The 27,711-nt window shown below is 43.6% G+C and overlaps 1 protein-coding gene across 1 annotated transcript in view; it reads left to right on the forward strand.

Annotated features, from left to right (window-relative positions):
- Positions 1–23,210, forward strand: part of Slc15a5 (solute carrier family 15 member 5) — an 89,023-nt gene extending 65,813 nt beyond the window's left edge. The window contains exons 8-9 of the mRNA XM_032907323.1: positions 18,303–18,411; positions 23,050–23,210. Coding sequence (XP_032763214.1) covers positions 18,303–18,411; positions 23,050–23,197 — 257 coding nt within the window. The 3' untranslated portion in view covers positions 23,198–23,210. The remainder of the gene's footprint in view (positions 1–18,302; positions 18,412–23,049) is intronic.
- Positions 23,211–27,711: the final 4,501 nt, after the last annotated feature.

The following is a 27,711-nucleotide window of genomic DNA, read 5'->3' on the forward strand; positions in this document are numbered from 1 at the left end:
CAAACATGTTCTATATAAACAAAGGGAAGGACTTCTGTCATGAAGATTGCTGCAGTTTGAATGAGGTTCCAATGTCTTCCAGGTCAGCGGCAAGGTGTATGTTAGATGAGGTTTGCTGTAGTCTTTCAAGAATCCTTTAGGAAAGAAAGCATCCGAGATACCAAACAAAGAAAGAAAACACCTCAGTTCTCACTTTCTACCTGAGTCTCAGATGCATCTCTGAATAAGGTGGCATGAAGCAGTCACTTTAGTCACCTGAGTGACTTGGACTCATAGCATAAGTGACACCTCTTCTGCCTAGCAAATGCACAGAACAGGGTGGAGGCAGAGAAATGTGAATCTTTGGGGTAAGAGAAGCTGGAAATGGTTCTGAAGCCAAGACTAGAAGAGTCTGTGGTTTTCTGCATGGTGAGCGAAGCCCTGATCTACTCCTGGTTAACAGTTCCTACGACGGGGCCTCATGGAAGTGAATCATTGGTTTCATGAAAGGAGTCTATAAATTCTAGAAAGCTGAAAACATGATATGCAGCAATAGAGAGACTGATAGAACATTGAGGAGTTGTACAGGGGTCCAATCATTTGGGACCTTTGGCTGACAGTCTAAATGTACTAAATCATAGGACACTGTGTGAATGACGCCTCTACTGGTATTTAAAGGTTTCTGTGGGTGTTGTATGATTTTAAACAGGGGGAATAGATGCATTCAGAAGAAGGAGAAGGACACAAAATAATCCATACAAATAAAGATATTAATGAAGTAGAGAGAGAGGCAGGAGACACAGCTCTGTTCTGGAGACAGGACTCACATCGCTTGGGGATGGTTTTGGAAATCAGTAGGTGCAGGAGGGAGGCAAGGGAATTACAGAAACACCAGCTGCCTAGGAACTCACTGGATGGGAAAAAGACTTGGAAGGAAAGTACGCTGCAACATTTAACACGTTACGTTTGGAATCCTAGAATATCATCTAGATAGCAACAGCCAACAGTTAAAAAAGAAAGACTTTGACTAGGTATGGAAATACAAAAATATTTGGCGCAAAAATAACATTTCAAGCCACAAGGCTGAATGAAATTACCAAGTGTGAACATGAAGAATGAGGGGGGAGAATCCTGAGGCTCGGAGACTAGATTTGAAGTATTCAAGAAGATGATGAGATAGGAGGGTCTGTTGAAGAATTCTGAGGAAAGACAGCCTTCCCTGGTATGTTAGTGCATTAGAGGTAGCATTGTATATGCATGTGTGCATGCATACATGAGTATATGTGTGTGCGTGTGTGTATGTGTGTGCATGGTGTGTGTACATGTCTGTGTGCATGCACATGTATGTGTACATGCATATATGTGCACATGCATACCTAAGTACGTGTATGCGAATATGTATGATATAGATAAGTATGTAGCGAATGTGGATATGTGTGCATGTATGTATATTTCTTTCACTAGACCTAAGAGGTTATCTCCAGTGTATCATGTCTTCAAATGCTACCATGAAAGCAAACAGGATGGGAAGGAGCTCTTGATGTCTAGGTGCTACACCATAGTCTCTCACAGCATCCATAGGAACCCTCTCCGTGGTGGGGGTGAGAACTAGACTGACGTGGGCTGCAGAGTATCTAGGGAGGCATGGAAACAAAGGGACTCTTTTGAAGGACTTAGGACTGAGAAGATTTGAGAGATAAGGGACAGCTAGAAGGGGATATGGGTGGTGTCAGATTCAGCAAATCAAAATACCGCACAGGGGATTAAATCTTAATCTTAGATACAAAGTGAATAAACTGTTTAGTGTATGTCCCCATACACAACTGGGGACATAAATGTGCAAACCATGACCCATACAAAATTGAAGTCATACTTACCCTAAAGTAGAAGACTCCCGGTCCCAAAGCTCAACCGAGAAGTCCTTGTTTCTAAGGGAATCTCAGGTACAGGCTCTGGCTGCTGTTTTTTCTATGGGTGAATGTGACAGATGAGCACAGCCAGTGTCGGGAGAGAAGGAAACCCTTACCAGAGAAAGCTGAAGCTCCGAGGAGGAGGGAATGGAGACCCAGCCAGGCCCCAACACCAAGAGCTGGACTTCCTCCCAGGAAGAAGGCTCAGGAGAGGCCTGAGAAAGCAGGCAGGAATGCAAGCAGGCACCACCCCCATCTTCTTTATGAAACTCGCAGCAAGCCGCCTATGGCAGACACGGGCCGAAAGGGGAGAAACTCCACCCTCCAATTAGTGTGAAGAAATAAGTTTTTTTCTTGTAAATATTTGAAAGAGGAAACTTTTTTTTGCAAAAAAATTAAAGTCTGTAAAGAATACTCTTAGTGACTTGAGCTGCAAGAAAGGACAGACTTCACAAATGAGCAGCCACTAGACAAAAGAAACTTGGTATCTGGAACTAGGGAGGAAGATGGCTCAGTGGCTAAGAACGGGTACTGCTCTTACAGAGGCATGAGGTTCACTCCCAGCTGTGAGCCCAGGTTGGTAGCAAAGGAATTTAACTTGGGCCGTTGGATGTCTGACGGCTCTGTACTTGTGGGCAAATACCCACCCATAGACCGATAATTAAAAATAACATAAATAAATCTTTAAAAATTACATTTTGTTCCACCCATGAAAGTACTTGAATTTAGCATTTTGTTATTTTTAGAAACTCGAGGATTGATTTATTAATTCAGTCTACAAATACATATCGGGTGCCTACTGTGTGCAAGGACTGGATAGATGGTGAATTAATAATGCCCAGGCTGATGTTTAATTAACAAGAAGAACCTTACAGAAATATTTGACACTCAAATTAATATCAGATATATTCATTTGACTAATGCTATTACAATTACAGTTCATAGCTAATGGCATTATCGGGCTATTATCACAAAGTATTACCTCTCTTCTGAAACTCATTTCCATGATAATTCATTGAAATCATCAAGAGAACACACTATCTTGATGGGTTTTCCCTCCTGACGCTCTTGAGGAGAATGAACCCACCCTCGTAAGAGAGCCAGTTATGTCAAACACCGTCCGGGTCCTTCTCCCTGCCTGCTCAGGTGAACAATGCCTCGTGATTCCTCTAACAATTCTGAAAGACACGGCGTCCCTTCCCGGAAACAGCAACTCGACTTCATTTTTATCCACAATTCCCAAGAACTGGAAATGCAAATTGAAGTTGAAACGCAGGAGAAGTGGAAATCGGGGTTGAGCCGAGCGTGGATCTGAGGCCGATTTCAGTTCATCTGTTCACTCGACAAATATTGATTCTGTCTCCTTTATTTGACTTTAGGCAAACAGCTCAGCCCTTCTGAGCCTCTGTTTCCTTGTCAGTAAATTAAAGGAAATAATAATTTGAGTCTCTACTAGATATCTCTGAAAGAAATGATAGAAAAGTCAAAGTTAGAATACAGTTGTTGGGTATTATTTCCTTCAGGTATCATGAAAATTAATGTGTTTTAAAAATTAACTCAGGTAGGCGAGCTATGAATCTCAAATGAAGCATTTAAATCAGGTTACTGAAAGGAGAAAGGAAAGAAATTAACATTTATTAAGTGTCAGTTATATGCAGGCCTTGCTGTACGCATTCCACACAGATATTATTTCACTAAATCTCCACAAGCCTTTCGGGGCAGATATTTGTAGCCCCAACATACATAAGAAGAAAATGAGCTCAGGTACACACGAGTTGCCAGGATCATAGCCGGGGGAACTTCCAATTCCAAAGCTCTCTTCTCTGCCCTGGGTTTATTTCCCAGGGTGCAGAAGCTGGAGAATCCACCTTGGAGAATGGCTTGTACATTCCTTTAAGTGTGTGTTTCTTGAAAATGGACACACAATACACACACACACAGAGACAGACACACACACAGACACACATATAGACACACACACACACACAGACACACACACACACAGGGGTGGGGGTCGGCCAGAGGGGTAGAGGGACAGTGTACCTAAAATGCATCAGGGTATACACCCATTTCCATTTATCTCAACAGTCACAGACACCTGGTCGCTCCCCAGTCCTATCAAATAACTTTTTAAAGATAATAATTAAGTCTTAGAGAAATAATTAGTCATGACACACAACTGCCTTTTGAAGCCATTCCAAAGGACGTATAGCAAAAGTTTTCAGTTCCCTTGCCTTCCTAACGAACCAGTAGCTAATACAAGGGGGATCACGGCAACGTCCCTGGGAATGGACAGGGATTGGTTTACAATCTAAAGGCATGGGAGGTAGCATATAAAATTATGCCATGTGCGTTTGAGGTGTTCTGTGGTTTCTTTGAAGTTAAACCTCACTGGAGCTAGGGACTTTAGACCTTGGAACTATCTTCTTCTGGTGGCAGTGGAGGGGACACTGGAGCTTCTGTCAGAACAGGGCAGCTTTATGATTAACACATGCGTTCTAAGGTGCAGCTTCAAGCCTGCTAATGACCCAGGTGCAGATGGCAAACACCCAGCACTGGGTCATTTGATTAATCACAGATGATTTTGGCAGAGTTTGATTTTTCCGGTGTTCTGCTGTAAACACCGTGTATGTATAACTAAGTCCACTCATAAAGGAGGGGGTGGCTGGGGTTGAAAATACGGTGTCTAAGAAGGTTGGCCGGGTGACTCAGCAGGTTAGGACACTTGCTATTCTTCCCGGAGACCTGAGTTAGTCCCCAACACCCATGTCAAGACTGACTGTGACTCCAACTCCAGGGATCTGCCATCCTCATCTGGTCTCTGTGGGTCCCCTCCCCACACATACACTGAAAATAGTGTTTCACATCTAAAGTTGATGGGCAAATTATTCACATGAATTGTCTTCTAATAACTTTTTTGTGCACATAAGTAGGTCCTAAAGATCATGTGTGTATAGATAGCAGGAGAATAGGATTCTAGAGACGCACTGCCAAGTCAACGCAGGCTCATCCGGTCCTTTCTTTTCCCTTCCCCATAAATAACACTGTGAGTGCCAGGGTCTTTGGTGGGCACCATTACAAAAATGAAAGAAAACATTGAAAGCCCACATTTACCAACTGTTTGGACGGGATACTTTATGGTGTGTGGTGTGCATGAACACCATTCCTTTCTTGTAGAATGTTAAGACTGGTACCAGGTTTCCGTGTCGCAAACGTTACCGAGGTGAGCCTGTTTGTGCGTCCCTTAAGAACATCTCTGACTCTCTCCTAAGTGTGGACTCCTAGAAATGGGATCATTCGTCAGTGATGCTGAAGGTCTAGATGTAAGACCTCCTCAGATGACTGTATTGATCAATCATGATGGCATCGGATGATACTCATTGTCACCTAGGGTCACACCATTTTGTAAAGTTTCTCTATTGACTTCTCTATCCAGCTTCTAGTGCTCTCCAACCTCAGAGCTGTTTCTCCACGCAGGCCCCAGGCCTGAGTTCCTCCCTCCTCCCAGGAAGAGCACAGCAGGTATTGGGAACCAGCTGCCAATCAAAGGGCACAGAACTTCCCTTCCTGTAAACCATATAGGGAAGGACACCTCCTCTGCCCTGTGCCCCCAAGCCCTCCTCAGAGCCCCCGTCCTGTTGCTGTCTGTCTTTCCCTCTATGGCGTTAACGAATCTTTTAATAAATCTCCTTCTAGCAATCCACATTGGTGTCCCACTTAAACCCCAAACCTAAAACTTTCACTTAGTTATTAATTTCACCTGCCCTCCATAGTTTGATTTTTGCCAATTGAACTAGCAAAAGATTAACTTCCATTGTTACATTTGGATTGCGTAGCTGAAAACTTTAATATCCTTGGAGCATCGGTACTGTATTTCTCTGTCACAAAGCTTTGAGTCGAGTTCTTTGTTCATCTTTCTTGTTTCATTTTTGCTGCTCTCCTGAGATAACTACAAAGAGAAGCCTAATTCTTTTCCTTATATTACTTATGCGTATGATCATTTAGTCACATTCGTCGCGAAGATTTTTCTAGTTCTGGCTGAATAGTTTGCTTCTAGAGATGCTTGCCTCACTGGACCACTGACCTACACACTCCTACCCATTGAGCAGTTTCCATGGCGACCATTATTGCTGCGTTCATCTTTGGCTGTGGGATATGCATGGCTAAACTTTTTCTTCTTAGCGCACATGAGCCCATGTGGAGGTCAACACCTTCTAGACCCCGTCTCACCTTCCACCCTAGTCAGTAGGATGTCTCTCTCTGTCCTGTTGCACATTCCAAGGTAGCTGGCCTGCCAACCAGGACACTCTCCTGCCTCAGCCTCCCCGTCACCTGTAGTAGAACCAGGATTGTGGATGTATGACACCACACACAGCTTTTTTAATCTGGGATTCTTGGCTGCAACCATAGCATTCTGATGGCCAGGCTCACACGATGGGCACATTTACCCTCCGTGCCATTTCCCATGCCCATGTGGTTGAGCATTGCTTTTAATCTTCTCACCCACATGAGCTTCACTTGGATTTCAAGGGAAATATACAATTTGCTTAAAATAACCAATATTTACTGTGTTACTCCTTATATGTTAGGGAAAACCAGCTAAACAACCCCACTGCTCTACGATAATCCACTAAATTGACTTGGTCTATGGTGTGGATGCTCAGTTCCTAGGTGATGTCAGGAGCTGCTTCGGGACGTCTGTGGCTCTGGCTTCCCTTGGCTGCCTCTCATTCTGGGCTTCCCGGCACCTTCCCTTTAGCTGTTGTGATTTTGTAATACAGATTTCATATCCGATGTTTCTAATCGTCTTTGATTTATGACTACTCTCGATTTGTTGGTTCCACGTTCTTTGTGATTTTACTTATAGATAAATTTTAGAATTGTCTTATCTATTTCCCCCAGTCATCTGATCTTACTCTTTCTTAATCTTCTACCTGGCTCCCTTTATTTAAACAAAATAAGTAAAGTTAAACTTTTGGGGAAAAAAGTATAAATTCCACTGATGTGGAATAAAGTTACTTTTTAAAAATTCTGTCGAGTCACTGAGGACCAAATATGAGGCCTTATAGCATGCTAGGCTGGCACGTTAAGAACCACCCTCGGCTCTTGGAACATTTCAGTCTGTTCAATAGTTGTTAATTCCCTTCAGCAATGTCTTGTTTGCTTTATTTGTGCACTAAGCATTTCTAGTTAAATATACTATAAGATTTTTTTTTCTTTCTGCGTGCCGTAAACTGACTCATTCTCTCTCATTACAACCTGCTGAAACGTTGCTGCCCATCCACGCTGAGATGGCTTTTGTTTGCGCCTGCTCAAAAGTCCTCGAATTTTCTTAGTAAATTTAAGGGTGTTTTGATCAATCTCCAATGAACTTTTCAGCAAAATAATCACATCTTCAAACAAATATGATGTTTTACAGTTTTAGGACGGTGCGCAATGGAAAAAGACAACAAGTGGGCGCAGAAGCGCACGTGACAGCGCATGGGCGCGCATGGCTGCGTGCATGGACGCCTGTATGGCGGCTCACAGGGCGGCGCGCGTGGTGCGTGGGCTTGTGAACGTAGAAGACAACTTCTCAGAGGTGGTCCAAGCCTTTCACCTTGTTGGGACAGAGCCTCTTGTTCTTCTCTACTGCTGTGCAGCATACATACTCCAGGCTATCTATCTAACTTGGGAGCTTCCGGCTGCTTCTCCTGGCTCTGCCCCCCCCCCTCAGAAACGCTGGGATAACGGGAGTGCACCGCCATCTTCATTTTTTTAACCAGGTTAAAGATTGACCCTCAGGATTCCATGGCATGAGCTTTGACATGGAGCCATCCCTCCAGCCCCTGGATATATAAAAGTTTTTGTAAAACCGGAAATACAGTTTTACATTTTTTACTTTAATTCATTTTTTTCTAGAGTAACAATGCCACCAGAAGACTTTCACACTTCTCCTCGCTACAAATATGGATCTGTCAGAATCTCCTCGTAAGTGTGTCTGTGAGCTCATAAAGTCGTAAGCTTTGTCATAGGTAATCTTTCTTCCCGCATTTGCACAAAACACATTTAATTGTGTTCAATAATTCCTGGGCAGCTCTCAATATCACCTTAGGATTCACCGCTGTTAGATATTTAATTAATATGTCTTCAGCATGAAATCACATGTAAACAACATAGAATAAACAGTGCTTGACAGAACAATGAACCTCCTGTTATGTTCCGGATGAGTCCAGAGAAAAACTCCAGTTATTCCATAACGAGGAGGGAGTTCATCAGGACCCTAATGCCTCTTTTGATTGGCAGTGAATAGCATGTACACCTATGGAGTATGATGAGGCTTTATTACGTGCTGACATGGTAGGATGCACAAGTCAAGCTCATCAACAGCCCATCTCATACGTACTTATATCTCTGTGCTAGAATACTGCATGCACATCCACCCAGTGAACAATGTCTAACTATCGAATTCATTACTATTAATTACAGCATCAAGTCACTCAACCATCTCTATGACTTATCCTTCCAAACTGGAATTCTTCCTTCTTGACCAACGTCTCCCCTTTTTCTGCCTTTTCTTTTCCTCCCAAACCTTTGTTAACCACCACATCGTTCTTGATGTTATTCCTTGGTTTTACATGGGAGGGTTTCGTACGTCAGTGAGGTGGTGTGATGTCTGTCTCTCAGTCCTTGGTTTATTTTACTTAGTACCATGCCCTTCAGAGTCATCCCTCCTGGTGCAAATAAGAGAGTTTTCTCCTCTTTAAAGGCAGAATGGCTTTTCATTGTGAATCCGTCTTCACGGTCCTTCTTACATTATGTGTAGTTTGGTGGATATTATGTCTTGGAAATCATAATTAGCACTGTGAGGAACAGGAGAGTGCAGCCAGCTCTTCAACATATTGATTTCAGTTCCCGGGATACCACCCAGTGGGCAGACTGGAATTCTAGTGCAGTGTTTCAGTGGACTTCGTAGTGCTGTCCATTACAGTCGCACTAACTTCCTTTCCCACCAACAGCGTGGAGTCCTCGCTCCTCGGGTCCCTATCAGCACATGTGATCTCCCCTCTTTTCCACACAGTCATTCTCATGGAAGAGAAGTACCATTCGATTTTGCCTTTAATTTTATTTATTTATTTATTTGGTAATTAGTAATTTAGTAAATTACTGTTGTAATTAGTAATTAGTAAGTATCTGTTGGCTGTTGTTTATTCTTTAGGGAAAAAGGGTTTGTTCAGGTCCTTTGTCCACTTTCAAGCACGCTATTTTCTCATCAGTTGGTATTTTTAGTTCCTCATGTATTCTGAATATCAATTCCTTACCTGATACGTTATTTGGAGTTTTGTTCACCTGGTTTGTGTATTGTCACTTCGTTTTTGGTAATTATGTTTTGTTGGTGTTTTTAAGTGATTTCTGGCATTTCCCATGTTTTCATCTATTCACTTTATAACTTGAAGACGACTGTTCAGGGTCTTGACCCCTTTTGACCTGATTTTGTATTCAGCACTATTTGACTTTTCTCTGTTGTAGTTCAGTTTCTCAGCAGGTATCAATGACACGATGTGTTCTCGATACTTTTATAGGAAACCTTTTGGTTATGAATGCATAAATGCACTCCCACCTCTATTCCGTTCTCAGCTTCCTCATCCACTTGTCCAACAATCCCATTCTGCTTTGCTTACTATAGTTTTGTGGCTTATTTTGAATCAGGTATCGTAACGAATACAGCCTTCTTTGTACTCACGATTGGATTAGCTACTGGAGGTCTTCTGTCCTTCCATGCTAACTTTAGGACATTATTTCCCCCCATTTTGTGAGAAACATCATTGAAATCTTGACGAGGACTCTAGTGTCTCGCTTGAATATTGTTCTTTGTAACCTTGTCTCCTCCCTGTTGGCCTTTAACAATCCTCATTTCTCCTTGACTCAATTTTGACAAAAGGAGGTTTTCTAATGTCACCATCTTGTCTCCACAAGTGTTCTGACCCCAACGGAGGGCACTTGGGTACCACTGAGCGTCCCTCTGCTCTCTGCATCCCTGTTACAGGTCCTGACAGGGTTGTCAATCTTCTCTAGCTTGCTGTGTTCTCCCTCATCGGTCATTGGCTTTTAGAACTGAAATTAGACGCACATATTTTTCTGTATCAACTTCTTCAACGTTCATCGAATCCCTTCTGGCTTCTTCACATAACGTTCTCCAATGTTAATCTTGCATGGTTGGTTCATTTGCTTTTATTTTCACATTAAAGGTAAAAAAAAACATGTATGATTTTAAAAGTGCCACCATGGCGCTCACATCCATACCCCTAAATGTTAAGATGCTCTTTTTTCTGTGTAAAAGTGGGAGTTTCCTGCACTTTCTCTCACGGTTCTGTGGCTGTAGGCTTGATTTGCCTGAACCCGTTGGCTGTCTGAGAGCAGTTTCTTCAGTTTCTAGGTCTGCTTGGTTATTATTTGGGGTCCTATAAATGGTCCATTCCTTGAGAAAAACGCATTGTAATATTTATTAATCCTTATCAGCAGCATAACCCTCATCCGCCATCAAGGCAGAGCCCTTTGTTCCACTACATGCACAAGGCTTGGTGGCCGCACACTTCTGGGCCTTCTCCTGTCTCCGCCTCTCCTCTCACTGTAGGGGTGTGGGGTTGTGATGTCCCTGGTGACACCCAGCTTTACACTGGCGCTGCACTTGGGGTGGTTACCCTGCAAGTGTTTTACCTGTTGAGCCTTCTCCCAGCCCACACTGTGCTTGTTATTAGGGCAAAAGAATCACCTCCATATCCCTCTGGGTGATTTTCACTGTGAATGCACCTCAGCTTCTGATCACTGCTTTCCTTTTTTTTTCTTTTAAATGTAATGGTTTCCTCTTTGTATTCCCATTATTGTCATTTTAAGCTTTTACCTTCTGTCTCTTGCAAGCAACAGTCACAATACGTGTTGTAGCAGTGTTTCTTATGCCCATATTGGGCCCTCCCTTTTTTTCCTATTTACTCATTCTCAAAGGAAGAGATTTATGGAGACAGGCAGTTTGCCAGTTGAGCCATGTGAGAACCATGTGCTACATTCTACAGTTAAAGCACCCCCCACTTAAACCCAAGCCACCCCCAAGAAGCTGGCTGCTGAGCTGGAGAGAGACCTTACATGCACCATTCTTGAGCTCCCAGATCCCATCCTGATCAGAAAGAAGGTCTGTAGCGTGGCCTATAGATTGAAGTACGCATGGGCACCCAAGAACCCATACGTTAGCATGTGGCATTTCTGGGATGTCAACTACCCTTTATGTGGCCCATCCCATTTATTCTTGTCCTGTGGATCATAGGTTTGCTCTTCCGAGCACAGAAAGAGACAGCTCAGTACTGAACAGCAGTTGTGGTGTATCCATGAGGACACCTCCTTGTTCCAAAAACAAGAAAGGAAGAGGAGGGGACAGGGGAGGAAGAAAGGGAAGGATCTTAGTTTCCTTCCCTGTTGCTGAGACAAAACAATGGCCAAACACAGCTTATGGGAGGGAGAGGTTTACTTCAGCTCTCGGTCACACTCCATTGATGAGGTGAGCTAACCCAGGGCCTGGAGGCAGAGAGTGTGGAGAAGCTATGCTCACTGACGTGCCATGGCTTGCCCAGTTCTTGTTCTTATGCCATCCAGGACAAGCGGCCCAAAGATAGCACTACCCGGTGTGCTCGGCGCTCTTACAACTATTAGTGATTAAAAAGATGCCTCATAGCCAAACCCACACTTGACGGCTCCTCACTTGACTCTCCCTCCAGACAGGTGACTCCACTTTGTATCACGTTGACAGAAACTAACCAGCATGGGGAAGAAGAATGGAAGGGAGGAAGGGAGGAAAGGAGACAGGGAGGAAGAAAGAGGGAGAGAGGGAGGGAAGGAAACCGTGAGGGAGGGAAGAGGGAGGGAAGGAGAGGGGATGGAGGGAGGGAAGGAAGGAGATAGGGACCGAGGGAGGGAAGAAGAAGAGAGGACACCGATAATCCAATAGTTATGTGAGAGAGTAACGTATATATCAAAGATACCTTGATGTCTGCATTTGAAGCTCACTCTATTACCTTATACTCATCCCATTGGTGAAGCGACCTCCTGCTGTTCCCAAAATAGAATACATGGCTGACATTGGCACTTGAAACTGAACCTGTGGTAACAGGCATCAAAGTTTCAGTCTCTTGTACTCACTACCTGACATGGAGGACACAGGTTGACAGACACAACCAGACCATGTAGGGGTGGGAGCTGGGCTCTGAAATAGCTTAAACCAGCTAGGTCTATGGTGGCAGCACATAGCCATGGTGGCCTCTGGTTTGGATGCAGAAGAGGATATGGTTGGTTTCTTGGAATCGCCTCAATCTTTGGCAGGAAAGTGAAATCTGTTGGGCCAAGGCTATGGCAGAATGTAGCTGGTTCATCCAAACAGAGCCAGTCATTTAAGTGTTTATGCTTTCCCAGTGGGTGAGAAGTCTAACAAGCACCAGAACATATCCAGGTCAGACTTTGGAGCCCTTTGAAACCCAAAGACGAGGGAGAAAATGAAATCTTGGTTCTTATGGTACAGAGCCTGTGACTAGAGAGGAATAATTTTATTTTTCCGTCTTATGAGTAGCGCTGCTCTTTGGAGCACAAGTGTGTTATGCTATGTGCTTCACATTCAAATTCCCAAGCTTCATTTTTGCTGAGAATTATCCCAAGAATCTCATTTGCCTTGAGAGGGAGTCTTAGAATTTGGGGAGGGGCCTTTTATGAATGAGGTGCTGGGGGAAGAGTCTGAGGCAAGCTCTTCCCAAGGCAGCGTCCAGATCTCTTCAATTCCTCTGCTGAGTGCTAATGGTAGTGGCTGCTTCTGGTATCAACAAAGACTATCGATGTGCTCCGGTAAGCACGGAGCAGAAGCTGAGTGGTGGGTCACTTTCCGGCCCAGGGCCTACAAGAATCAACCTGCAACATAGAGTAACAGTGTAGAGGAGTCTGTAGTCCCTTTGTCTCTGAAACGGCCACGATCACTGCAGATAAACAGCAACATTGTAACGAGTGCAAAGGAAGTCTAATACTCCGGAATAGTTACCATTTTCCTCACTAATTCAGAAACTTCTCTTAAGCAACTTGGAGTGACTGCCTCTTGGTACCCAAAATCTTCTCTAAAATTGGTTTCAGTGAGCAACTAAGCTGAGGTTAGCAAGCGCTATCTAGGGAGATGCTGAACAATATCAAATGGTTTTAAACATTCTCTTACCTCTGTGGTACAATGATTCCTATTGACCAGCTTGATAAATGACTAAAGCAAGTACCTAGGTTCTCGGTGACCATTCCCGAGTACCACATTATAAGAAGCCACCAGACTCTTGTGACAGTCTTCCTCCTGTTCACTTCCTGCTCTCCTACACCGTGTGCCTGAGAAATTTCCTGAGCGCCCTTTTTGATCCAAAATCTTCACTTTGTCTCCCTTTGCAAGGATGCTCCTGACTTCAATCAGCTCCTAGAAATGTCAGATGAAAAATGGCCCAGATGTGAATTACGACAATAAAAGTTTATAAGCTACTAAAATAAAGTTATAGCGCTAAGAGCTGAGTCAACTGACGATGGTAAATGGGACATTTTACAGCCGGTCCTGAGATAATGATTTAAAAAAAAACCAGCACACAGAACATGAAGAGGTCCAAATCTAGTATAAGGTACCCAACTCCTGTGTGAGCAAGGAGGCAGGGAGGTGATGGCCTGATACCTATGGAGGTGTGGGGTCCTTTAGTACCCAACCCTTCCCAGCCACTAGCTCTTTGATTCTTGTAAGAGCACACTGAGGAAGGTATTGCTGTCATCCTTCTTGAGTGGAGAAACTGAGGCTTAAGCCTTCAATTTATTTGTTCAGTCACAAACAGTATTCAATAACACATGATATTGGACTTCCAAAGTCTGCCTTAAGCCCAGGCACTTTGTACACCTTCCTACACCCAATGTGATCCCCACTATTGAAACACACATATTAAGTAAACCAACCTTTAGCTCTTGGGAAGGCTGCCCAACCTGAGGCTTGACTTCGTCCCAAGCTGCCAGTCCAGGACAGGGACACGGTGGCGCTAACCATAAAGGTCAGCTTTATCCAGCATGTTAAGTCAGAACACGTAGGGAAACCGTGAGGCTCTGTGTACATCAGCGTTAGTTTAAAAGGGCAGGTGCTTGAAACATGTAAGCAGACAGAGAGCAAGGCCTAATGAGGTCAGTTTCTAGCACCAGCTACTCAAGGAGGGCAAGGGAGGATGACACATTCAAGGACTGTGTGGACCACACAGTGAGTTCAAGGCTAGCCCAGAAACTTTGGGAGAACCTCAAAATTAAAAAAGAAAGAAAGAAAGAAAGAGAGAGAGAGAGAGAGAGAGAGAGAGAGAAAGAGAGAGAGAAAGAAAGAAAGAAAGAAAGCCAGCCTGCCTAAGTATATAGGTTATTGGTACAGAATCTGCTTCGCATGAGCAAGACCCTAAGTTCAATCCTCAGAACCAGACACTAGGTAGGTAGGTAGGTAGGTAGGTAGGTAGGTAGGTAGGTAGGTAGGTAGGTAGGTAGAAAGACAGATAGATAGATAGATAGATAGATAGATAGATAGATAGATAGATAGATAGACAGACATTTAGATAAATAAATACAAAATAATTAGGAATTAGAATAGGAAATGCAGCAATCTCGCATTTTTTTCATTAACCCCGTTTACAAAATGTTTAGGGAATAATTTTGACATTTCCACTTATTTCCTCTAACGTCTTGGTAATGTGTCCTCCCTTCCGTGTCCCCCACATTCCTGTATCCACGTCACAGTGATTTTTATCCATGCCCGCTGTGTCCCCAATGACAGATGGAAGTGTGCTGCCCTGCCCAGGGGACTTGGTTCTGTCTCCTGAAAGGCTGGTATTTGCTGTAATTGCAAAATCTCTTAGAAATATGATGTTTTACCTCTAAAGATATTTCAAAATTTATATTCTTCTCCCTCATTTGACTTTGTTATAATATAAAGATAGTCTTTTCAATTACTTATTATGGGCCAAAATTCATGCTCCAAGAAGAATTAATGTCATGTTAATTCTCGGGCTTCATGAGCTGCGTGCAAGCCTCCTACTCCAGCCAGAGAAACACGATGATAAAATGGTATAATCGCACGACACGTGAAGTGCAAGAGTGAGGTGGAAAGGATGGAAAAATGATTGGGATATTAATTCAAGAGAAAAAGAAAATAGCACCATTTGATTGAGCTTAGTGAGGTAGCTTAGGTCTTCTGAAAATCAGTGGGGTGTTAGCCTGCCGTTTTCTTGACCTACACTCCAACTTCCCCTTTCAAGTACAGCTGAGTATTTAGTTCCTATACATGCAGAGAGACAGACAGACAGACAGGCAGAGAGAAAGACAGGGACAGAGACAGAGGCAGAGACAGAGAGGGAGAAAACAGAGACACAGAGACAGAGATAGGCAGAGAGAGATAGAGAGACAGAGACAGACAGAGAGAGACAGGCAGAGATACAGAGAGACAGACATAGAAATACTGAAAAAGCAGAGAGAAACGGGGCTATGTTATTCGTTCCGAAACACCAGGAACATGCTCGGTGCGGCCTCTCACATTCATACGAAGGCAACATCGTGTCAAAATAGCGATGGAACCAGGCATTTCCCTTACAGTGGTATATAAATTAGTAACTTGGAGAAAGGGTGGAGAGATGGCTCAGTGGTTAAGAGCACTGGCTGCTTTTCCAGAGGAACCAGCTTTGGTTCCCAGAACCCATAGTAGCTCACAGCTGTTTGTAACTCAAACCCCAGGGGTTCCAGTGCCCTTTTCTGGCATTTGAGAGTACTGCATGCACAAGGCACACAGATATACATATATGCAACACACACACACATACACACACACACACACACACACACACACACACACACAATCTTGATGGTGATGATGGTGATGATGATGATGATGATGATGATGATAAATTTAATGAAATGGGAAAGCAGAACCTTTAAAACAGCTCTAAACTCAATTTCTTTAAGATAGCATATAGCACTGTAGTACAGACTGAACTCAGACTCCTGAAAGTCTGCTGCCTCAGCCCCATGAGCACTGGGAGGGATTCTAGGTGCGTGCCCTATCAACATCAACTTTTATTCATGGGGTTTGAGGAGGTCATGGACACAAGCTGATTCCATGGTTGGAACGAGAGCATGTCCCATAGGTGAAGAACAGCCTTATTTGATTTTATTTTTAGCAATTGTATTAGTGATTAAACCCCTCTGCGGTGGTTTATCTTTTTTTAATTTATTTTATTTAATTCTTTGAGAATCTCACACATCACATTTTGACCATATCCACCACTCCTTCCTTCCCCCAACTCTTCCTGGATCCATCCCCTCCTCCCCAGCTCTCAACTATATGCCCTTCCCCCTCCCCTGTTTGTTTTTCAGCAAACTGAAAGCCACAGCTCACAGGCAAAGATCAGCTGACTGTGGGGAGCCCAGGCCCAATTAATAAAGTCATAGCACAACCTGTATACCTAAGACTCAGGAAACATTGTGAAAAGAGAGAGCAGAAAGGATTTTAAGAGCCAAAAGACCAGGATATTTTTTGTAAGATAGTCTCTTTTAGAAAGAAGTAAGAGGAAGAGATAGAGGAGACAAAGAGAGAGGGAAGAGAGAAAGAGAGAGGGAGAGGAAGAGAGAAAGAGAGAGGGAGAGGGAGAGAGATGGAGAGGAAGAGAGGAAGAGAGAGGGAGAGGAAGAGAGAAAGAGAGAGGGAGAGGAAGAGAAGAGAGAGGGAAAGGAAGAGAGAGGAGAGAGGAAGAGAGGAAGAGAGGAAGAGAAGGAGAGAGACAGTTAAATAGAAAGTGGTGCAATTAATCCTAGGAAGTGCCTTACCTAGGATGTCAGCCTAAAGCAGAAAGTTTAATTCAAATATGACCTGAAAGTGTATACTCACCAGGCAAAGGCCAAGGGATACCTTCTGGTTCCAGAAGCATCCTATAGTATGTGCAGAGCCCAGTGCTGATGGTCAAGGTTTTCAGTACAGAGATGGATTGCTGGAATCCCAGACCGTCTTCCCTAACACCTTAGATGCTGTGTCTCTAAGAGGGCAGGGAATGGCCACACCCTGGCATCCCAACTTTGAGCGAGAATGGGCTCCTGTTCTCTAACACCAAACAGTATCAGCTTCTCTAGCCACTCAGAACTGTGGTTGCATAGATTTTCCTGCAAAGATAGATTTCCCTTTAATTCCACAATACTAGACTGTATTTCTGGTTTCAGAGTATTGACTAAAATTGGGTGCTACGTTTATAGCATGCATATTGTATTTATGTAGTATGTTGAATAGCAATGTATCAATATTCATTGAGGATGGCGGTATAGATGCTTCAGTTGGTAAAATGCTTGCCATGGTACTGTGAGAACTTGAAGTTCAGGGTTCTAGGACTCATACAAGAAGGAAGACATGTGGTGGTACATGCTTTTAATCCCAGGAATGGTGAGGTGACAGGCAGAGACAGGCAGACTCCTTAGAAGCTCTTAGGCTAGCCTGGCCCATATGGCAGAGTTCCAGGCCAATAAGACCTCTTTTGAACAAGGCTGGAAGGGACCCAAAGATCGACACTCAAGGTCTTCCTATGACCATATTACACAAACTCTGCATACATGTGTTTGTACCCAGTACACAGGAACGTGCACACCTATGCACACATGCAAAAAAGCATACAATGAACACAGATTGGCTTGGAAATAGAAAAGAGGAAAAGGAGCACAGCAAAAAACAAAAACAAAGTAGCAAATCCCAAGTAACATCGTAAATACTCAGACTGACAATATAAGGAAATGAAGGCTCTCTGTTGGGTATTTGTCTTACTGTAATAATTATTTACCAGGTCCAGAGAGATACCTGCATCAATCAAAAAATTAATGTTATCTATCCAGTAGGTTCAGTGACATGATCTTAAGAGATCCCTGGATCCACTCCATTATTTAAAATGGGTGACAGCCTTCGTGTACACAGATCATCTGACCCATCTTACAATTAGAATGTTCAGAAGACAATCTCATCATAGAAAATGGTGTTCAGTCGTCATTATGTATTTATTCCATGTGTTGTGCACAGAACTAAGGACAGCCACAAGAATAAATGAGACAAGAAGAGATGGGGGAAATTACTACCACAATCAAGGTTACCTTTGCAACCCAGGGAAAGGTTTTGCTACTGTTTAAGCCTGCCATGTTGGGGTGTGTTACTTATCATTTTTCCATTAATTCCTGAATTAAATGAATTTTGGCAGTGAAATTTCAGATGAGCTTTCTCACACTGATAACATTACTGAGGCGAATGATGCTCCACACGACCTGTGGGATGATAAAATATTCACGGAAACTTGCAACTCTGCAGCTGAGTGACAATTACATGTTTGCTCCAAACAGGCAATTGGTTTCCAAACACATTAAACAAAGGCAATTTGGAGAGCTTCTTCTTCGTGTTGGCATCCTTGACGCTGTTGAACATCCTGGGACTCTGGAGGGTTTTGCCGAGGTAAGTATGTGGGAAGGGGAACAATTTCTGACTCTGTGATATATGGGTCTGAGACTCCTGAGTGAGCCAACAGGACCCCATACGCCATGACAAGAACTAGCATCTGGCAGAAAAGTAGTGGATTATTCTTCACCCTAGACTTCCCCTTTTCACCAATTTTCACCCCAAATGAGTGCTTTATTCCATTCTAAAACATGCTATGGTGACAAGGTGATTTTCTTTGTCTACCATAGTGCTATCTTAGCGTTACAAGTGGCCATATGGATAAGTCATCACCGTTAAAAACAAGGTCAACAGATGACAACCCTTTAGAGACTCACCTAAACAGGCAAAATAAATGTAATGTCATCTTCCTTGTGCATGATCTCACATGTCTTACAATTAGCCTCTGTCTTAGTTAGGGTTTTTCTGCTGTGAACAGACACCATGACCAAGGCAAGTCTTATAAAAGGGACTGGGACTGACTTATAGGTTCAAAGGTTCAGTACATTATTATCAAAGTGGGAACATGGTAGCATCCAGTCAGGCATGATGCAGGAGGAGCTGAGAGTTCTGTGTCTTTATCTAAAGGCTGCTAGACTGACTTCCAGGTACGCAGCTAGGGTAAGGATCTTAAGCCCTCACCCACAGTGACACACCTACTCTAAGAATGCCACACTTCCTATTAGTGCCACTCCCTGGCTCCCATAGGATTATTCAAACATAAGATGGAGGCCATACCTAAGCATAGAATAATGCAAAATACATTTAGTCCAACTTCCAGAGTCCCTATAGTCTATAGCAGTCTCAACAATATTAAAGTAGAAACTTCAAGGTCTCATCTAAGATTCATCCAATCACTTAACTATAATTCCCAAAGCAAGGCAGGAAAGCAGCTGGGCAAACTCCAAATTCTGCATGGCCAGTTCTGATGTCAAAGTGTCTTCAGATCTCCAACTCCTTTTTCATCTTTGTTGACTGCAATGAACTTCTTTTTCCTGAGCCAGTTTCTCTCTGTGAGCAGCTCTCCTCAGCAGATAGCCCATGGCTCTGGTTTCTCTGTCCCAGGCTGGCCTTGAACTCAGAGATCTGCTTGGCTTTATCTTCTGTGATTAAAGGTGTTTACAACCATGCATGGACCTAAATTTAGCTGGGTAGGATCTTGCCCCAAAGTCCCACTCCCGTAATCTGCTATCTGCTCTCTCCTAGAACACAAGATTAAGCTCAGTTTCGCTTCCTGGTTCCTTTTAATACTCAAACCATATGTTTTATATTTTTCCTTTGTCAGCTTGCTACACTTGTTTAAAATGATCTTCATAAGGCTTAGCCAGAGAACAAAGTCTATGATGAACATTTCTGAAACTTCCTTTGTTAATGCTGGCCTTGTCAACTAAAAGCAAATTGCTTCTGGTGGTCCTTATGGACAGGTACTGAGAAGAAGGCATTTGGTAGATCAATAGCTGCATACCAGGTACCAGAAAATGTGTTAATTTTCTCAAGAAATGAAACTACATCTAGTACAGCAGCTGGAATCAGAATTAGTACCTGATTTAGTTTTCATAGTCAACTGTCATTCTCCATGATCCATCTGTCTTCTGCACTGGTCAGATTGGAGAATTAAAGGGAGATGTGAGAACCAACACCCCTGCATCTTTCAAGTCCTTGATATGGCAGTAATTTCTGCAACTAATCTGAGTCTCTCATCTTAACCTCAGGCAGACTCTGCAGACAAGGGCAAAAAGTAGCTAAATTCTTCACCAAAATATCACAAAAACAGTCTTTGGGCCACATATTGAAATTTTCCACCGAAACCTCTTGGGCCAGGTCCACACAATTCAGATCACTCTCAGTAGCAAAGTTTTCCATATTCCTATCATGATAGCTCATTAAGCCCCATTTAAAGCATTCCACTACTTTCCAAATCCAAAGTCCCCAAATCAACATTCGTCTAAACAAAAGCACGGTCAGGTCTATCACAGCATTACCCCACTCCTGGTACCAACTTCTGTCTTAGGGTTTTACTGATGTGAACAGACACCATAACCAAGGAAAGTCTTATAAAAGACAGATTTAATTGGGACTGACTTACAGGTTCAGAGGTTCAGTCCATTATCATCAAGGTGGGAACATGGCAGCATCCAGGAAGGCATGGTGCAGGCTGAGCTGAGAGTTCTATGTCTTCATCTGAAGGCTGCTAGTAGAAGACTGATTTCCAGGCAGCTAGGATGAGGGTCTTAAAGCCCACACCCACACTGACACACCTCCGACAACAGGGCCACACCTCCTAACGGTGCTACTTCCTGAACCAAGCATATGCAAGCTATCACACCTCTGTAAAAGACTCTCTAATGGTGGATGTGGTTTCCATTAACTCAATGTCTGTTTGCCAAAGAAGCTCCATGAGACCAGCACCTGTGTATCATCTGTTCCCTTCCATCCGTGATTGTCCTGCCTTTCTCTCCTGCTTTCTCTCTCTCTCTCTCTCTCTCATCTCTGTCTCTGTCTCTCTGTCTGTCTGTCTGTCTCTCTCTCTCTCTCTCTCTCTCTCTCTCTCTCTCTCTCTCTCTGACATACTCTCGCTATCTACAGAGAGCAAACTGTTAGTCTTTACACATGTCAATCACAGCAGTGTATCAACAGCTGGGTTTAAGTGAAAACACTCCGAAAGAGGGAATCTCCATGTGAGCTACATCACAGGAACTAGTTTTACTGTCCTCACCTGCCTCCATTTACCAAATGCATTTATCTGCAACTCGCTGCCACCTCTCCCTTGCCCAAACCAGTCCTGTATGCGTCTACCAAACAAATGTCTTTTTGGGCCAGCATTCAGGTGACAGATGGGTGTGGCAAACCGGAAGCTTGCTGAGCTGAAACTCAACTTGTGCTCCGTGTCATCCAATGGCCCTGATGAGCTGCTGGACCATTGTGGCATACACTGAACCCTAAAACCTGAATAGCCCCTTCAAGATGAGTCTTTCTTACCCTCCGAGGCACACAAGTTCTGCCTCTCTCACACAGTCTGTTATCTCTCTAAAGTTCAGGCTCTCCAATTGCCAATGAAACTAGAAAATCAGAGAGTCTTATAGGAAGTCCAACATGTAATCTTTCCCTCCATGCCCTCTCTCCAGTCATGAAAGTTGAGCCCATCTGTCAGTTTGTTCAGTCCTGTACTGACTCTCCCTTTTTTGTAGAGAAAAATTTTTTGTTTTGTTTTCCTCTGTGTGTAGCTTTGGCTGCCCTGGAACTCACTCTGTAGAGCAGGCTAACCTCAGACTCACAGAGATCCTCCTGTCTTTGATTCCCGAGTGCTGGGATTAAATGCATGCACTGCCACAACCTGGCTGTAGGCTCTCCAGTTATTACATCATGATCTTTCTGTGAGAATTTACCTATGTCCTTCACAACAGTTATGCCCGGAATCTGAGCTGTCGAGTTCTGTTCTACTGTGCATAAGCAGTATAAACATCAACGCACTCCTTAACCTAGTTAGGCTTAGGTGACTTCACTGTGTCACAAGGTTGCTTGAAGTTGAGTAAATGCTCAAAAATATTAGCAATACTAAAAGTGCCTACCAATTTGGCCTTACACGCCCCCTTTCTTCTTATCTTGTACTTACGTCGAGATATGGTCCAGTGAACCATGAGTATAATTGAGCTCAATCAAGTGAGTCTTACTTGGGAATCCAAATTTATCAGCTCATTATGCATGCATGCATGCATTCAAACCACATGGTAAGCACCGTTCCAGGCACCAAAGAGACAAATTGAACCAATCTAAAGTATTCGAATATCTGCAGTTACTGAGTGAGAGCTTGAGGTGGGTGGAAAGGGGTCAAGGATAAAAATGACCACAGCAGAGATGAGAGCAAGCAAAGATGGGGGCTAAGCACGACAGCAGCCTTGGTTCAGAAAAGTCTAATTCTGTCTGAGTCCTACGCAAGTCATAAGGTCATTGATTTTCATTTGAACTTGAATATTCTAGCCTGTAAAATGGGAACAATCCCTCCCTCCCAGGGTGGCATGGTCTGAGAAGATGTTTGAGTAGACATTTTTAGATGAGTAGACGCTTTTAAAAGGTGGCCATGAACTCCTTCTTTAACAATGATCTCAGCACCAACATCATGGTAAGTCTAACACGGTACAGTACAGCACTATTTACAGCACATCTGGTAAACTTTCAGGGTCCAAGCAGCCATGAGTCCCACAGCCAATATGATTTCAGGGTTTCTCTCATGGACAGTATAGAAGAGACTCACCGGTGGTTATAGGAGAGCACCGTTCTGCTGGCTACGATGGTGTGAGCATATCCTATAATCCCAGCATTTAAGAGGCTAAGGCCAGAGAATTCCCCCAGTTCAAAGAAGCCTAGACTACCTAGCAAATCCCAAGAGAGCTTGGACCACATGGCATGTCCTTGTCTTGATAACAAGAGAGCACCATCTACAGGTCCCTATGGGAGCCTTACTTACTATGCCCTAAATAGCACTCTGCTGTCCTTGTACAAAGACTGCACTGGTGAGCCTCCTAAATAATGATCTCTGCCGTGCCAGTGTCTAGGAGCCCATCATAAAAGGTAGGCAAGCACGGGAGGAAAGCCCTTGATTTATCAAGCCATCTACGTCTGCTGCTAAGGAAAGCTTTCTTTCTCTCTCTCTTTCAGATATTGTAATCTAAATCATTTTAATGCCCAGAGCACCCATGGAAATAATTGTGAAGAAACTCTTCTCCTCTCTGAAAAGTCTCTCAAGTTTTATGGCAGTACACAGGAAACATCTTCGAGTATCGATCTTCGGGAGACAGCCTTCTGAGACTGGACTTGGTTCTCTCGCGAGCGTCGCTGCTCACTATTTTCTTCCTTGGTTCAACACTTCATACGTTTCCCTGGGAAAGTCAACATAAAGGAAGGCATACTTTGTTTACAAAGAACAATTCCCACCCTTCCAATGAACTATTAAGACTTTTAATGATATACTACGCTCTCGAGCTAATAAAATGACTTCAAAGTCTTGGTGATTACTCTATGACCAGAAAAGCAATCATTTTCCATGACAACGTGCAAGATTTATTTATAATTTTAATGTCATTACAAGCTAAGAAACACTATGTTTCTATTTTTCCTTTCTGTATATTCAGTAAGGCTTCATTGAATTCTAGGCATTGTAAATCATAAATAATATAAGTCTGGGTAGATAACGAATATGTATATATAATTCTGCTATATTTGACCTTGGCATTCCACTAAAATATATCTTGATTAAGAAATTTTCTTCAGAATTTAAAAGCAATGATACTAAAACAGAGGTAGTTTGGTTTGGTTTCATTTGGTCTTATTAGGTTTGGGACAAGGTCTCATCTTAACCATGTAACAGAGGATAACCAAAGAACTGGAATTACAGGCAGATGCATCTAGGCTAGACTGTTGTTGCTGTCATCATCGTCATCATCACCATCACCACCATCACCACTCACCACCACCACCATCATTATTGAATAAGGTTAATGCCCTGTCCCTTTATCACAATTTGTCTCAGTATCTTAGGAAGTTTGGTTTTGAGCTTCCTGTTCAGGTGATTTTCTTCTCCCCACACTGCCTGTCTCGTTTACTCTAACCCAGTTCTTCCATACTGGCGCCCAGTTACTGAAGGTTCTCCTGGGCACCCTCCATTGGCTTCCGCTCCCAAACTGTGCTAGACTGGGTAAGACCTTTTCTTAACGTGTTCACTGCAAGAGATTGACTGAGCGCCTCTCTCGCCGATCCATCCACTATTTAGAGCCCGGAGTAAGAAATGTAGCTAACTTGATTAGGTTACAATGTCCATTTTTAAATGCTCTTACAGCTGTAAAAACACCAGGTGTTTTTCTTGTTGGGGGCATTTGTTGTTTGCTCCTTTGTTTGGTGGACAAGTTTAAAAACTTAGCTCTTACAGGCAGAAATTCTTCCCCACAACTTTTTCCAATCCTTTGTTTTGCATAAACCCCTGGCAAAACTATAGGAGCCGAGCCTGCTGCTCTCACAACTTTCCTTGCTGGGAAAGGTTAAACGCCAAGCTTGCAGTTTTGGGCTTAATGAACACCCCAAAGGAACCTCATTAATGCAGCGTCTAGTGCACTGGTCTCATAACGAACATCCCGAAGACCAAGAAAGTTCCAAATGCCTGATCTTGGTGTAAATGAAAAGCCATCGCGTGTGCTCTTGCTGTTAGAAAAGGAGCGGGATGGCTTTGGCCCTTCCCCAAATTCCCCTTCATCCCCTTAATTTCTACATTGTAATGGGGGAGAAAAGTGTTCATTACGCTTTCGCTCTTCCTTTGCGATGAGAGATCTGCAGAAATTATAAAAATTGACCCAAAGCAAGCAGCAGAAGAGCTGAGAACTCGCAGGTTGGCGCTGACACTTGTGATTAGCTAAATTGCAGTAACTGTACATGCTTCGGTTCGGAACAGGGTGCATTCACACGGCAGTTTCTTCTCTAGCGCCTGGCGACATTATCGCTGAGCACCTGGAGTAGTTTAGGCATTAAGTGTAATTGGTTTCGCTTTACATAAATCCGGAGCTTTGTAAATAAGCGGAGCGTTTCAGCCTCTATATAACACCAATTAACTTAAAGGGATGCCTTGTTTGCAGAAACCTGCTGCGTTCGGTACTGTATTTCTCCCATAATGTGCTCAATGGCAGCAAAGTCCTGGGTCCCTGCAGCGTTGCATCGGCTCCAGTCACTTCCTCCAAGGGCCTCTCCCAGCCACTCTCTCTCTCTCTCTCCAGCTCACAAAGCGACTGGAAGGCTAAAGGAAGCCGGTCTTCCCTAAGAAGCACCCCCTATGCTGGATTTCTGGGCAATATTGAAACTTGAATGGAAGTCATTGGAAAATCTTTTCTGCGACCCAAGAGCACACAGGTCTGACCCCAGCTGGTTCTGTCAGCTAATGACAGGGACATCTCTTTCTCCTTTTTTTCCCCTGAGAATTATTCAGTGCAGCCCTAAATCGGACATTGTGCCTGTGCACAATCTTTAAACGTGTTTTTATTGTATATGTTTACCAGTAAAAGTTTTCCCATCATAGTACCTTGTTTCTTAACAGGAAAACAACAACCCCGACCGATATCTGGAGGGAAAAATAACTCGGATCTGGAAGAGGGTAGAGTTTTCTCCCAAGCTTTTTGGCCATTTCCCCTTATTATCTCTCTACTCCACTTACTCCCTTGTCTGAAGTATCCCCTCCAGTATTCGAGTTCTAACATTCATCCCGCCGTTGCCAACCCAGAGTTCTCAGCACTTTGTGGAGCTCTGGAGATTGATAAACAGGTAAGAACACTTTCTGTGAGAACCTGAGTTTGACTCACAGAACCCGAAAGAAAAAAGCTTGGTCCGACCACGCATGCCCAGCAGTGATGGGCAGAGACAGGCAGAAGGGGATATTCTCAGCTTGTGCCACCAGCATAGCTGACAAGGTGGGCTTCAGATTCAGTGAGAGACTCTGTCTGAAGGGACTACATGGGAGAGTAACAAGGCAAGACACCCAGCATCCTCCTTGTGCCTCTCTGCACACGGGCATGCGCAGACACAAACACAAGTGTGCACCACACTCATTAACTTTTTTTTTTTTTTTTTTTTTTGGTTTTTTTTTTTGGAGGGGGGGACCGAACCCAGGATATTTTTTCTAGGCCAGCGGTTTTCCACTTCCCCAAACCCGCCGTAGCGCTTTTTTTTTTTTTTTTTTTTTTTTCGGAGCTGGGGACCTAATTAGGGCTTTGCGCTTTTACCACTGAGCAAATCCCCAACCCCTATTAACTTTTAAAGTATTTTTATCATTTAAGAGAATAATGGCATCACCAAATAGCAGCCCTTTATTCCATTAAAAATGTCATTAATATTTTGATTAACAAATCGAACCCCTGTGGAGAATGGCTAGGATCTGTGGGTCTGAGAAAAACCATCAGTAATGATGGGCCCAGCGACTGCCATATACCATCTCCACCACAAGGAAAGCCAGAATGTGATCCCCAGTCTTTACTCAGACTTTCGAGTAAAGGCCTCAAATCAAACCATCCCCACCACTCATGTAAAAGCCAGGGACTGCAGTGTACAGCTATGAACTCAGTGCAGACAGCAGACACACATGGACTGCTAGAGACCACTGGCCATCCTGCCCTGCTGAATCATAGAGACCCAGGCTTAGTGACTGACACTGTCTCAGAAACGTCATATAGAGAGCAATCAAGCAAGTCACCTAGCTTCAACTTTGGTCCACCATATCTGTGACCTATACACAAACATGCATGTGCAACACACACGCACACACACACACAAATACATACATACATACATACATACATACATACATACATACATACATACATACAAATGAATAAATAAAAACAAATTTTGAGCAGATTTTCACAGACAACTCACTATACCATTGTTCTCCAGTGAACTGTGTTCACAATCGACACTTGATATCAACAACATTAGCTCGGCCCACACGGATGAAGCACTCTCACTGTCTAAAGGGAACAAGAAGGAGAAGAATCATCACCCAGGGGCAGAGATTGTAACAAAACATTTTCCTCAGTCAGAACTCCCGGTGGATCCTTACGCTGCCCTCATGTGGACGCCACAGTCAAGTGCACCCCACTGAAAGATTCTTCCAATGACAGTGGGAGCCGGGATCTCTTTCAGAAGTGTCCCTTCAGCTTTGTCATCAAAACCGTCTGGATGTTAGGACCATGCTGGGTTCTAAATAGCCTTAGAGAAAGGCACCTTGGATGATCGATAATTTCGAAGATTCCTGTGTGACTTGCTAAGTGCACAGCACTGTCCTGCTTCTTGGTGTGTTTACGTAGCAGTCGGAGTGACCGTAGGCTTTTAGGTAGTCTCAGGGGAGTTAATAACGGACTGTGAGCTGTCTCACCTGGGCGCAAGGAACTAAACTCCAGTCTAAGTGAACAGCATGTATGTTCTTAAGTGCTGGACCTCCAGCCCCCCAAATTCACACATAGCATCCATCACAGACGCCTTGGAATCCTCCTCTTAGCTGTGACTCCATCTCCTGGATGGAACCCAGGCCGTTCTCAGGCTTACAAAACCACAAGTGGCCGAGCTTATACAGACACAGCAGCAAGTCCACAGCCTATGACAAGCGTCTATTACCACGGTAACGGCAAGGCAACAATTCTGTAATTCTATCCCAAATAAACACGGGGTGGGGGGTGTCCACGGGAGGTAAGAATTTGGCTAAAACAAGGGGCACCCTCTTGTCTTGCCTTGCCCTCCAAGACAGTACAGAAGAAACGCACATGTCGTAACGACAGTTTGCAGTTCCCA

Source organism: Rattus rattus, chromosome 6, assembly GCF_011064425.1.
Source record: "Rattus rattus isolate New Zealand chromosome 6, Rrattus_CSIRO_v1, whole genome shotgun sequence".
In the NCBI taxonomy this organism is placed as follows: Eukaryota; Metazoa; Chordata; class Mammalia; order Rodentia; family Muridae; genus Rattus; species Rattus rattus.